The 12782-nt window shown below is 40.0% G+C and overlaps 1 protein-coding gene across 1 annotated transcript in view; it reads right to left on the bottom strand.

Annotated features, from left to right (window-relative positions):
- Nucleotides 1–1340: 1340 nt before the first annotated feature.
- LOC116863111 (14-3-3 protein epsilon) overlaps nt 1341–12782 on the bottom strand; it is a 47470-nt gene continuing 36028 nt past the window's right edge. The window contains exons 2-4 of the mRNA XM_032850615.1: nt 4899–5098; nt 2412–2518; nt 1341–1570 (exon numbers count right to left, since the gene is read on the bottom strand). Of these exons, the coding sequence (XP_032706506.1) occupies nt 1360–1570; nt 2412–2518; nt 4899–5098 (518 nt within the window). The 3' untranslated portion in view covers nt 1341–1359. The remainder of the gene's footprint in view (nt 1571–2411; nt 2519–4898; nt 5099–12782) is intronic.

Raw genomic sequence — 12782 nt, 5'->3', positions numbered from 1 at the left:
CTCAGGTCAGGATCCCAGGGTCTTGGGATTGATCCCCCCATTGGGCTCCCTGCTCAGTGAGGACCCTGCTTCTCCCTCTCCCTCTACTGCTCACCCTGCTTATGTCCTGTCAAATAAATAAATAAATAAAAATCTTTAAAAAATAAGTTAAGCAAATGCTTAAGAGCAAAGGCATGGAGAAGACTTAAATCAAAGTGATGGAGAGCTACACTGGAGAATGACAATGAAAGATCCAATCAATACTATTAGCTAAACAGATAGCTATAACTTCTTCAGTTAAGACCTGTACCTCTTTGGACAAACTCAACTAGGAATTTAGAATGTTTTTAGATAGATAAATAATGGTTTGCATTCAAATGAATCCACCTCATATCAGGAAAATCTCTTTCATGGAGTATCTAGCTCCTATATACTCAGGAAGACTACATACATTATTCCAATTATATGAGGAAACTAAAATAGGTAAATTCACAAAGAAAGAAAGTAGAGATTAGTGGGGGCAGGGGTGGAGAAATCTAGAGAATTACTGGGTTGTGGTTAGTTGGTTTCAGGTGATGAAAAAGTTTTAGAAATACCTTCGTGGTGGCAATTACACAATATTGTGGGTATATTCAATGCCATTCAACTGTACAACTTAAAAATGGTTAGAATGAGGGGTGCCTAGGTGGCTCAGTTAAGCCAATTTCTGTCAACTGAGCCGATTTTTTATTTCGGCTCAGGTCATGATCAGGGTCTTGGGATCAAGTCCCACGTCTAGCTCTACGCTCAGCAGTGAGTCTGCCAGATTCTCTCCCTCTGTCCCCCCATTTACTCATTCTATAATAAATCCTTTTTAGAAGGGGTTAGAATGATAAACCTCATGTTAGAGTTTACAATAATTTTTTTTCAAGTAAAAAGCTATGTACATAAAGCTATCCTTTAAATTTTCTATCTATATCAAAAAATTGGGAATAACCTAAAATATAAATGGGGGAATCAACATACAAAGATGGAGAACTGCTCATATTAAAATAGAAAACATAAAAATACGTACACTAAGAGCCTAACTATGTGAACATGCCTACAAAGACTAAAAGCTAATATTAAAAAAAAAAATCTATTGTAATTCCACTCTCACACAAACAAGTTTAAAATGCAACCTACCAACAAAAGTTTTCCCCGTCAACATAATCCAAAACTGCTATCCTAGTGAACTGAGATAGGGTTGGTCTTAAAATCATCCAAAGCAGTTTCATTAAGAGCTAAAAGAATTCTCTGTTACATGGCCAACGCTGCAAAGGCAATCCCAGGAAACAAGACAATTCTCTTTTGTAACTTTTTTCACTTTCACAGTGAGAGCTTTTGTTTCTCTTCCATGACTTACCTGCAGGCACGGTCGGGGGAATTAAGAATTTCATAGTAGAATACGGAAAAGTTGAGAGCAAGACCTAAGCGAATTGGATGCGTTGGTGGAAGTTCTGTCATTGCAATATCACTAGCAGCTTTATAAGCCACTAGGCTGTTCTCCGCAGCCTCCTTCCTGTCATTTCCTGTGGCAAATTCAGCCAGATACCTGTGGTAGTCCCCTTTCCTAAAACAAAACAAAATAAAACAAACAGAATTAGGAAAAATACTTTTTAAATGAAAGTAAACTTAAAATTTTGTAGTCTGTAATGTGAAATGTGACAGAAATATATTTAATAATTAACATGGATACTTCAATAATTTCACAAAGTCTCTTTCAGCAAAGACTGACTATTCAGTTTTCCTCCTCAGAGTTCAGAATACCAAATATAAGCAAAAACCTAGCGAAATTAACTGCAAAACCTCAAAAATCAGTATGTTTTTCGCTGGCTAAAATTAAACACAAAAAAGTGGTTCCAAAAAAAAATGGCATGGCAGTTTCTTAATTTTGAAATAAAACTTCGACATAAAATGGTAAAACTGAACTCTGTAATACATTGCTACAGCTGGCGGGTAACTCTACACAAAAAACAAATATAAACAGGGACACCTAGGTGGCTCAGTTGGTTAAGTGGCTGCCTTCAGCTTGGGTCATGATCCCAGGGTCCTGGGATTGAGTCCCTCTTCGGAACGTGCTCAACAAGGAGCCTGCTCTGCCTGCTGCTCTCTCTGCTACTCCCTCCCTCTCTGACGGAAAAAAAAAAAAAAAAAAGCAAATAGATAAAACCTAGTACTCTTACACTAAACAGTCTAACCATCTTAAGTGCAACAATAATTGTTCATTAGCAGTGAATATGCAAATGAGCACTCAAAAATTAAGTTTTAAAAATCATCCCTCCCATGTAACTATCCTCCTAACATTAAACAACTATTCTTAAATAAAAGCTGAACACCTAACACAGAAGAAGTAGTAATTCTAAGGGGGCCAACATTTAATCTGACATTTTCCCTTCTAGTATAGAACCTACATTTTATAATAGAAAACCTTGGACTCGCCAGTGTTAGCTGCTGGAATGAGGTGTTTGTCCAGTACATCCAGAATGTCACAACAGATTAACTTTAGCTCAGTCTCAACCTGAAAAAAAAGTCAAAAATTGTTTAAATCTAAGAAACTGCATAAACTATGACATATTCTCCCTCTAGTTTTTAGGAAGAGAGTCATAGTAAACATAATACATTTCTTTATCAAACCTTCTTCCCCACTCTTGATTTTAAAAAGCAGAGAATAGTTGTCTCCAGGCTATAGAAATTATCCTCCTTCTGCATGCGGTTAGTTTAGTGCTTTAAAACAACCAACCAACCAACCACCACCACCATACGGGGCGCCTGGCTGGCTCAGCTGGTGGAGCATGTTGACTCTTGACCTCACGCTGAGTGTAGAGATTACTACTTAAAATTAAAACCCTAAAAACAAAACAAAACCCATACCAACAACCTCATGATTCAGCTACAGACCTGAAAGTAACACTAATTACTACTTACTGAGAGCTGCACACTTCTATTAATTAGCATATAAGGTAGAAACTATCATGTACATGGGGAAACAAAGATTATGGTATTTGGCCAAAAATCACCAATTTAAAGACCTTCAAGAGGGAGAGCTAGGATTTGAACCCAGACAGGCTATAGAGCCTAAGGTCACATTTTTTAAGGGATGGAATAAAAATTCAAACCCAGGCAGTTTGCCTCCAATGTTCACATTCCTAACCACTACTATGTTCAATAGGCATTCACTTTAGTGGCTGAGATCCACAGCAGTTATGGCACCAAAATCTGTATACTACAAGTAAATATTGCTACTTACCTAAAATTTATCACACTTAAAACGCATACCACCACCCAAGACACATACACATCTTGTTCTCTATTTTCCATTAATACACAGTAACACTGCTGAACCTTTCCAAGTTCTTCTTACGCCCTCTGGAACTTTCTTTCCATTGTAAAGAATTCCCCCACTCTCTCTTCTCCTAATCTCATTCTGGTGCTAGGTTAAACTAGCTCTTTCCTGAATAAACTACCTCCCTGTGGCTTTTCAAGTGGCAATTACTGTAGGACTAAGACATCTTCTGAATTCTCCTAGCTCCCCACTATGACTGGCTGCTATTATTCCAAATGGCTCCCCCGTGGAAGCTCATCCTCTACATTCGAATTTCTAAGCCTCTGTCATCAGTGGATCTCTATATGCCTTTCATCCATATTCACAGCCTACCTCACCAATTCCTAGTATCACACCAAGGTATCACACCCATGTTCCTTTCAACAGAGTTCCTTGACCTCAACTACATGACCTTTTTTGTCAATATCCCTAACTGCGTTGCTGTATCCAAGAAGTCTTAAATTATTTCACCACTGGACTGTAACTTCCTTTTTACTTCCTTTATTCCTGTTATTCCTACTTAGGGACACATTAAGACACCCAGCCACTTGAATCTTTCATCTTGCCCCAATTTATCAGTCCCTCTCTTTACTTCCTGCTTCCTTTCCTACTTAGTCCAAATCCCATTCCTGCTGAAGACACCAAACTTTTCTACTTACAATCCATATTCTTGTTCCAACATATCTGAGGTTAACGGACACATTGATATCCTTCTATGCGACCCCAGGTATGTTAATCACTCAGAACTTTAGTTTTCCCATCTATAAAGCAGAACAATAATCTAGTCTTTACAGGGTCATTTAAATAAATACCCTACCATGCACAATTACATGTACTAATAAATATCTCTCCACTCAAAACAGTGTCTAAAAGAGGTAGAGATAATTAATAAATGGAGTTTCTGCTCAGCAGGGAGACTGCTCCCCCCTCCCCGCCTGTCTCTGCCTACTTATGATCTTTGTCAAATAAATAAATAAAATCTTAAAAAGAAAATAGTTCTCTACTTGTGTGGTGTTGAAAACTAAACACCCTCTACAGCTTCCAGAGAAAAATTCTTCACACCTCTTTCCTGAAATATTGTATGGCCTACCATAATCCAGATAAGTTGAAATGAAAATTCATTAAAATAGAAAAATGTCATTACACAGGTACACAACACATGTGCATTAGGCTGTGATCCAAAATGTCCAAAACCGGGGTGGCTGGGTGGTTCAGTCAGTTAAGCATCTGCCTTCAGCTCAGGTCATGATCCCAGGATCCTGGGATGGAGTCCCATGTCACAGTCCCTGCTCAGTGGTGAGCCAGCCTCTCCCTTCCTCTCTGCCCCTCACCCGACTCATGCACTCTGACTCTCAAATAAATAAATAAATAAATAAATCTTTAAAAAGATGTCCAAAACCTGGAGCACTTGGCTGGCTTAGTCAGAAAGAGCATGTGACTCCTATCTAGGGGTCATGAGTTCAAACCCCACACTGGGTGCAGAGATTAAATAAATAAAACTTTAAAATAAAATATCCCAAACCAGATGCCAAGAAAGCATCTTTCTTTAAAGATGCCCAGGATATGATAATCTTACCATTTGCCGATATTCCCGAATCATTTTTAGTTTGTCTTCTCCTCCCTTGTTTTCTTCTTTCTGTTCAATGCTGCTGATTATTCTCCAGGAAGCTCTTCTAGCTCCAATCACATTTTTATATGCAACAGATAGGAGGTTTCTTTCTTCAACTGTCAACTCCACATCCATCCCTGCTACTTTCTTCATTGATTCCACCATTTCTATAAGGTAAAAGTAAAATCAGATCTTACACGAGTAAGTTTTGTTATACAATATTCCTTCACAATACATCTTTTTTTCCCTGTCAAGCTAGCATAAAAAGTCAAGAATCTTAACAAAAATACAATCATTGAAACTAATATGAGTAGGGGTGCCTAGGTGACTCAGTTAGGCACCTGCCTTTGACTCAGGTTATGATCCTGTGATAGAGTCCCGCACTGGGGGCTCTCCTCTTTTCCCCTGCCCCTTCTCTCAAACAAATAAACGAAATCTTTTAAAACACGAGTAAAAAACTAAAAAAACATGTCAAAGAAAACAAAAAGCCTAGAACAAGAGAATCGATAATAAAATATGTATGGAATCAAAACTTCATATACTTCAAAACTGTAATTCACAGTATGGTTTGGAAAGATTTATCTCATTAAATAAGGTGCATTAGGGGGGGCACCTGGTGGGCTCACATGGTTAAGCATCTGCCTCCGGTTCAGGTCATGATCCCAAGGTCCTGGGATTAAGCCTTGCATAGGACTCCCTGCTTGGTGGGGAGCCTGCTTCTCCCTCTCCTTCTATTGCTCCCCCTGCTTGTGCTCTCTTGCTCTGTCGAACACATAAAAAAAAATCTTTAGGGACACCTGGGTGGCTCAGATGGTTAAGCCGCTGCCTTCGGCTCATATCATGGTCCCATGATCCTGGGATCGAGTCCCACATCAGGCCCCTTGCTCGGCAGGAAGCCTGCTTCTCTCTCTGCCTCTGCCTGCCACTCTGCCTGCTTGTGCTTGCTCTCTCTCTGACAATAAACAAAATCTTAAAAAAAAAAAAAACTTTTTAAAAATAAGAGAACTAGGAAGACACCTGCCCATTTCCTAGTACAAATAATTGAGTTGGCAGTTTAGACAAAGATTAAAATGTTACAGGCTCTAGGGGCACCTGGGTGGCGCAGTTATTTGAGTGTCTGACTCTTGCTTTCAGTTCAGGTTGTGACCTCAGGGTGGTAAGACTAAGCCGAACGCTCAGTAGGGAGTCTGCTTGTGTTTCTCATTCCTCTCCTTCTGCCCCTCACCTCTGCCCAAATCACTCTCTCTCTAAAATAAATGAATCTTAAAAAAAAAAAAAAGTTACAGGCCCTGTTACAAAGTTATAATAATTTGTAAGAAAATTATTTTCTTACAAATAATTTCCCAAGTAAATACAAATAAACTGTATTTCCAAGTCATGGGAGTAAAAAGCATTCATATAGGAAGCATACACATTTGAGCATCTGGTTAGTCACAAACACAAACCAAACTTATCTTTGGTTTCCACCCCTCCTTCTTTAGAACGGCACTGTCCACCTCCTACGAATTCAGTTCATCAGCAAAACTTCTGATGGTTCCTATCTGTTACCACTAGGTGGCAACCAAAGAAAGGGGAGCAGATAAATCTTAGCCGATCCCCAAGTAAAGGAAAAAATAGGTAACACAATGAAAGTGAGCGGCTCCGTCATTAGGCGTCTGCCTTAGGCTCAGGTCATGATTCCACTGTCCTGGGATCAAGCCCCACATCTCACTTTCAGCTTGCGGGAAGCCTGCTTCTCCCTCTCCCACTGCCCCTGCTTGTGTTCCCTCTCTAGCTGTCAAATAAATAAATAGAATCTTAAACCAAACCAAACCAAACCAAACAAAAAAAAAAGGGCATCTGACTCTTGATCTCAGCTCAGGTCTTGATTTCAGGGCCATGAGTTCAAGCCCCACACTGGGCATGGGGCCCACTGAAAACAAGGGGCACTCGGTGGCTCAGTCAGTTAAGCATCTGACTCCTGATTTCAGCTCAAGTCATGATCTCAGAATCGCGAGATGGAGGTCTCTCCCTCTGCACCATCCGCTGTGTATGTGTGCACGATCTCTTTCTCTAATAAAATAAATCTTTTTTAGAAAACTTAAAAAAAAAATAAAAACAATGCATGTGAATGCAGAGGAAGAACCAAAAACAGCTCAATGAACACTAACCTATTAATGAAAACTATGCTTTTAGAAAAAACTAAGTGCTGTATTACCATATGGCTCTCCAACTTTACTGATTCAGAATCTTTAGTACTAAGACCCAAGGATCTGCATTTTAATAAGCACCCTTAGCATACTTAACACTCTAAACATAAGCAATACCTTAAGGTATGATGCAGATGGTAACTTTATGATACACTGCTGAATAGTTAAATTATGTGTAATCCCAAGGAAATATGTTTAAAAAACATCATCCTTTCGGGAATATCAGGAAACTAAGAGAAACATTAAAATGGTAAGGTCTTTGGCAAATAGTTTGGTAGTTCCTATACTGTTAGAACACCCTAAGACTCAGCAATTCCACTATAGGCATTATTCAAAAGAAATGAAAATACATCTTCACAAAGACTTTTTACACAAATGTTCACAGAAGCTTTATTCAAAATAGTTAAGATGACAACCCAAAAGTCCATGTATACAATGGAATACAACTCAAGAACAAAAAATGAACCAAGGATTCAAGTAACATGGCTGAGAGTTGCAAAATCATGCTAACTGAAAAAAGTCAGGCCAAAAAGACTGATTCACTTTAAGTTATAGAAAACGGAAAACTATAAAGACAGCAAATAAGTGATTACCAAGGTATGGAGGTGAAGTGAGGGGAGCGTGTGTGCAAAGAAAATGTAAGGAATAACAGAACTGCTCTACTGCAGTGGTTCTACAACTGAACAGATTTATCAAACACTGAATTTTAAAAACAAAACCAAAAACCCACTGAATTGTACAGCCTAAAACTTGAACAACACAGAAAAACAGAGGGAGCAGACCCACCAAGGAGTCAGTCAGAAATCCAAGCATACCTTTTGACTCCCCCTGCCAAAACTTTACTAATGATCTACTGTTGACCAGAAGTCTTGCTGATAATTAACACCTATTTTTTAATGTCATCTGTATTTGTATTATATACTGTATTCCACAATAAAGCAAACTAGGAGAAAGAAATTGTTAGAAAGAAAATCCTAAGAGAAAAAATATTCACGGTATTCACTGAAAAAAAAAAAAAAAATCTATATTTAAGTGGACCCACACAGTTCAAACCCATGTTGTTCATCAAGAGTCAACTATACAGGGACTCCTGGGTGGCTCAGTTGGTTAAGCGGCTGCCTTCGGCTCAGGTCATGATCCCAGCGTCCTGGGATCGAGTCCCACATCGGGCTCCTTGCTCGGCAGGGAGCCTGCTTCTCCCTCTGCCTCTGCCTGCCACTCTGTCTGCCTGTGCTTGCTCTCTCACTCTCTCTCTCTCTCTCTGACAAATAAATTTTTTAAAAAATCTTAAAAAAAAAAAAGAGTCAACTATACATGTAAAAGAGATCATATACAAATACTTTAATAAGGTGGATTTTTCTTTCAAGATTTTATTTATTTATTTGACAGAGAGAGAGAGCGCGAGCGTGCGCGCAGGCAGGCAGAGCAGCAGAGTGAGAGGGAGAAGCAGGCTCTCTGTTGAGCAGGGACCCTGACATGGGACTGGATCCCAGGACCCTGGGACCATGACCTGAGCCGAAGGCAGACGCTTATTTGACTGAGCCACCCAGGCGCCCCAATAAAGCAGACAGATTTTTTAATGTAGTCCTGGAACATTAAGGAAAGACATATTGCAGGCACCTGGATGGCTCAGTCATTAAGCGTCTGCCTACAGTTCAGGCCATGATCCCAAGGTCCTGGAATGGAGATCGGCCCTAAGCTCCCTGCCCACCAGGAAGCCTGCTTCTCTCTCCCTCCCCCTGGCTTGTGTTTCCTCTCTCACGGTCTGTCAAATAAACAAATAAAATCTTAAAAAAAAAAATAAAAGAAGTATTAGGAAGTACAGTAGTAAGACCATTAATTCATTTGTGGAAGCCTGAAAGCGTTCCTTTTTTTTTTTTAATAGTCATGAAAAGAAAGTCTAAATTCAGGGGCAGTGAAGTCGGAAGGTAATTTCAAGCTCACTTCCATACTAGTTTGCATTTTCAAAAACTAACAAATTAAACATTCCTCAGAAGTGAACCAGTGAACTTTTCTAAACTGGCTCTAACAAAGCAATTTAAAAAGTAACCTAGCACACCATTAATCCTTTTAAACTGTAAGACTCTGCAACATTATATATGAAAAAACTATACACAAGTATCTAATACCACCAAAAATTTAACAGTATGTCTCTGGGTACTATTCCAGATAATTTACATTTCCTTCACTTTTCTGTGCTTTAAAATTTTTCAACATTTCTGGGGATGCCTGGGTGGCTCAGTTGGTTAAACGGCTGCCTTCGGCTCAGGTCATGATCCCAGCGTCCTGGGATCAAGTCCCATATCAGGCTCCTTGCTCTGCAAGGAGCCTGCTTCTCCCTCTGCCTCTGCCTGCCACTCCATCTGCCTGTGCTCTCTCTCTCTCTGACAAATAAATAAAATCTTTAAAAAAAATTTTTTTTCAACATTTCTTTTTTTTTTTGAGAGATTTTTTTTTTGTTTGACAGCAAGCACAAGCAGGGGAAATGGTGGGCAGAGGGAGAGGAAGAAGCAGGCCACCCCCACCCCACCTGATGCAGAGGAGGGAGCCCAAGGTGGGGCTCGATCCCAGGACCCTGGGATCATGACCTGAGCCAAAGGCAGACACTTATCAACTGAGCTACCCAGGCACCCCCAAAGTTTTCAACATTCCAACAATATTTTTACAATATGGGGGAAAGAGGAGAAATATATTTAAAGCACTCAATAATACTCCATCCCAGATTAAATTCAGTATTCTCTTCATTTAGAAAGCCAAAAACAGGGCGCCTGGGTGACTCAGTGGGTTAAAGCCTCTGCCTTCGGCTCCGGTCATGATCTCAGGGTCCTGGAATTGAGCCCCACACATCCAGCTCTCTGCTCAGCGGGGAGCCTGCTTCCTCCTCTCTCTCTGCCTGCCTATTTGGGATCTCTGTCAAATAAATAAATAAATCTTTAAAAAAAAAAAAAAGGAAAGCCAAAAACAAGGCAAAAAAGACTATGGTACAACTACAGAAGCAGCAGTTGTCCAGTTTTAGTAAATAACAGCTTTACTGATCTGCAATTCACATATACAATTCACCCATTTAAAATGTAGTGATAGTTTCAGTATATTCACAAAGTTGTGCAACCATTACCACAACCAATTTTAGAATATTTTCATCACTTGAAAAAGAAATACTCCATATCCATTAGCAGTCACTCCCCATCTATCCCCAATTTCCTCAATCCTAGGTACCCACCTACTTTCATCTCTATGGATTTATGTCCATTCTGGACATTCCATATAAAAAGAACCATATACAGGCATTCGTTGTTTTATTATGCTTCACAGAATTGTATTTTTTACAAACTGAACATCTGTGGCAACCCTATGTGAAGGAAGCCTATTGGCATCTTATTTCCAATACCATTTGTTCATTTCATGTTTCTGTGTCAAATTTCAGTAATATAAATGTTGTGTTCTGACTGTTCCACTGACCTGCCTGACATTCAGTGCCATGTCATGTCTCCCCACCCTCCACTGTCCTCTCCCTCTTTTCCCTCGGGCCTCCCTATTCTGAGACTCTACAATAGTGAAATTAGCTCAATTAGTAACACTAAAATGGCCCCTAAGTCAAGTGAAAGGAAGTTTCACAGATCTTATACATCAAAAGCTAGCAATGATTAAGCTTATAGTAAGGAAGGTGTGCTGAAAGCTGAGACAAGCCAAAAGCTAGGCCTCTTAGGCCAACAATCCTCCAAGTTATGAATACAAAGTATAAGTTCTTAAAGGAAATGAAAAGTACTTCACCAGTTAACACAGGAATAGAAGCAAACAGCCCTATCATTAACAGGGAGAAAGTTTCAGTGGTCTGGACAGAAGATCACACCAGCCACAACATTCTTTTAAGACAAAACCTAATCCAGAGCAAGGCCCTAACTTTATTATATGAAGGCTAAGAGAAGTGAGGAAGCTGCAGGAGAAAAGGTCAGGACAGCAGAGGTTGATTCCTGAGGTTCAAGGGAAGAAGTCATCTCCCTAACAAGTGAAAGCAGCAAGTGCTGATGTAGAAGCTGCAACAAGTTATTCAGAAAATCTAGTTAACATCATTAATGAAGGTGGTTACACTAACAGATTCTCACTGTAATAGAAACAGCCTTATCTAAGACTTTCAGAACGGAAGAAAAGCCAACGACTGGCTTCAAAATTTCAAAGGACAGGGGTGCCTGATGGTTCAGTGGGTTAAAGCCTCTGACTTCAGCTCAGGTCGTGATCCCAGGGTTCAGGGATTGGGCCCCGCATCTGGCTCTCTGCTCAGCAGGGAGCCTGCTCCCCCCTGCCTTCTCTCTGCCTGCCTCTCTGCCTACATGTGATCTCTGTCAAATAAATAAATAAAATCTTTAAAAAAATTTTTTTTTTCAAAGGACAGGCTGACTCTCTTGTTAGGTAGGAGCTAATGCAGTTGGTGAATTTAAGTTGAAGCCAATGCTCACTGACCATTCTGAAAACCCTAGGCCCTTAAGAATTATGCTAAATCCAGGTGTCTGGCTGGCTCAATCTGTAGAGTATGCAACTCTTGATCTCAGGGTTCTGAGTTCAAGCCCCACACTGGATGTAGCAATTATTTATAAACACAATCTTTAAAAAAGGAAAAAACAAGTAAGACTAAATCTACTCTACCTGTGCTGTTTAAGGGAACAAAGCCTGGATGACAGTGCATCTGTTTACAACATGGTTTACTAAGTATTTTTAAAAAATCTATTTATTTTGGGGGGGGGAAGGGGGAAAGGGAGAGAGGGAATCCCAAGCAGACTCCCTCCCAAGTGAGGAGCCCAACATGGGGCTCAATCCCATAACCATGAGATCACAACCAGAGATAAAACCAAGAGTCAGTCGGCTTAACCAACGAAGCCACCCAGGCACACCAGTTTACCGAGTATTTTTTTTTAAGCCCACTGTTGAGACATAATGCTCAGGAAAAAAAATTTTTTTTTCCTTTCAAAATATTACTTCTCAATGAAAATGCACCTGGTCACCCAAGAGCTCTGATGGAAATGGACAAGAGTAATATTTTCACATGCCTGCTAACACAACATCCATTCTGCATCCCGAAGATCAAGGAGTAATTCTGACTTTAAAATGTTGTTATTTAAAAAATACACCTGAGGGTGCCTGGGTGGCTCAGTGGTTTAAGCTGCTGCATTTGGCTCAGGTCATGATCTCAGGATCCTGGGATCAAGTCCCACATTGGGCTCTCTGCTCAGCAGGGAGCCTGCTTCCCTCCCTCTCTCTGCCTGCCTCTCTATCTACTTGTGATCTCTCTGTCAAATAAATAAATAAAAATCTTCAAAAAAAAAAAAATACACTTGGGAAGTGCTTGGCTGGCTCAGTCAGCAGAACATGCCACTCCTGATCTTGGGGTCACGAGTTCAAGCCCCACACTGGGTGTAGAAATTACTGAGGAAGGAAGAGAGTAAGGGAGGAATTAATTTTGTAAGGCTACAGCTGCCATACATAGTCATTCCTCTGACAGATCTAGGTAAAATAAACTGAAAAACTTCTGGAAAGGAATCATAATTCTAGATGCCATTAAGAACATGACTGATGGAAGGAGGTCAATATATCAGCATTAATAGGAGTTTGTGAAGATGATGATTCCAACCCTCCTGGATGACTCTGAGGGCTTCAAGACTTCAGTGGA

The sequence above is a fragment of the Lontra canadensis genome, unplaced genomic scaffold (assembly GCF_010015895.1).
Source record: "Lontra canadensis isolate GAN:19392208 unplaced genomic scaffold, GSC_riverotter_1.0 scaffold546, whole genome shotgun sequence".
NCBI classification, from domain to species: domain Eukaryota; kingdom Metazoa; phylum Chordata; class Mammalia; order Carnivora; family Mustelidae; genus Lontra; species Lontra canadensis.
The sequence above is the reverse complement of the archived record's forward strand: the minus strand, read 5'-3'. Positions and strand labels throughout refer to the sequence as shown.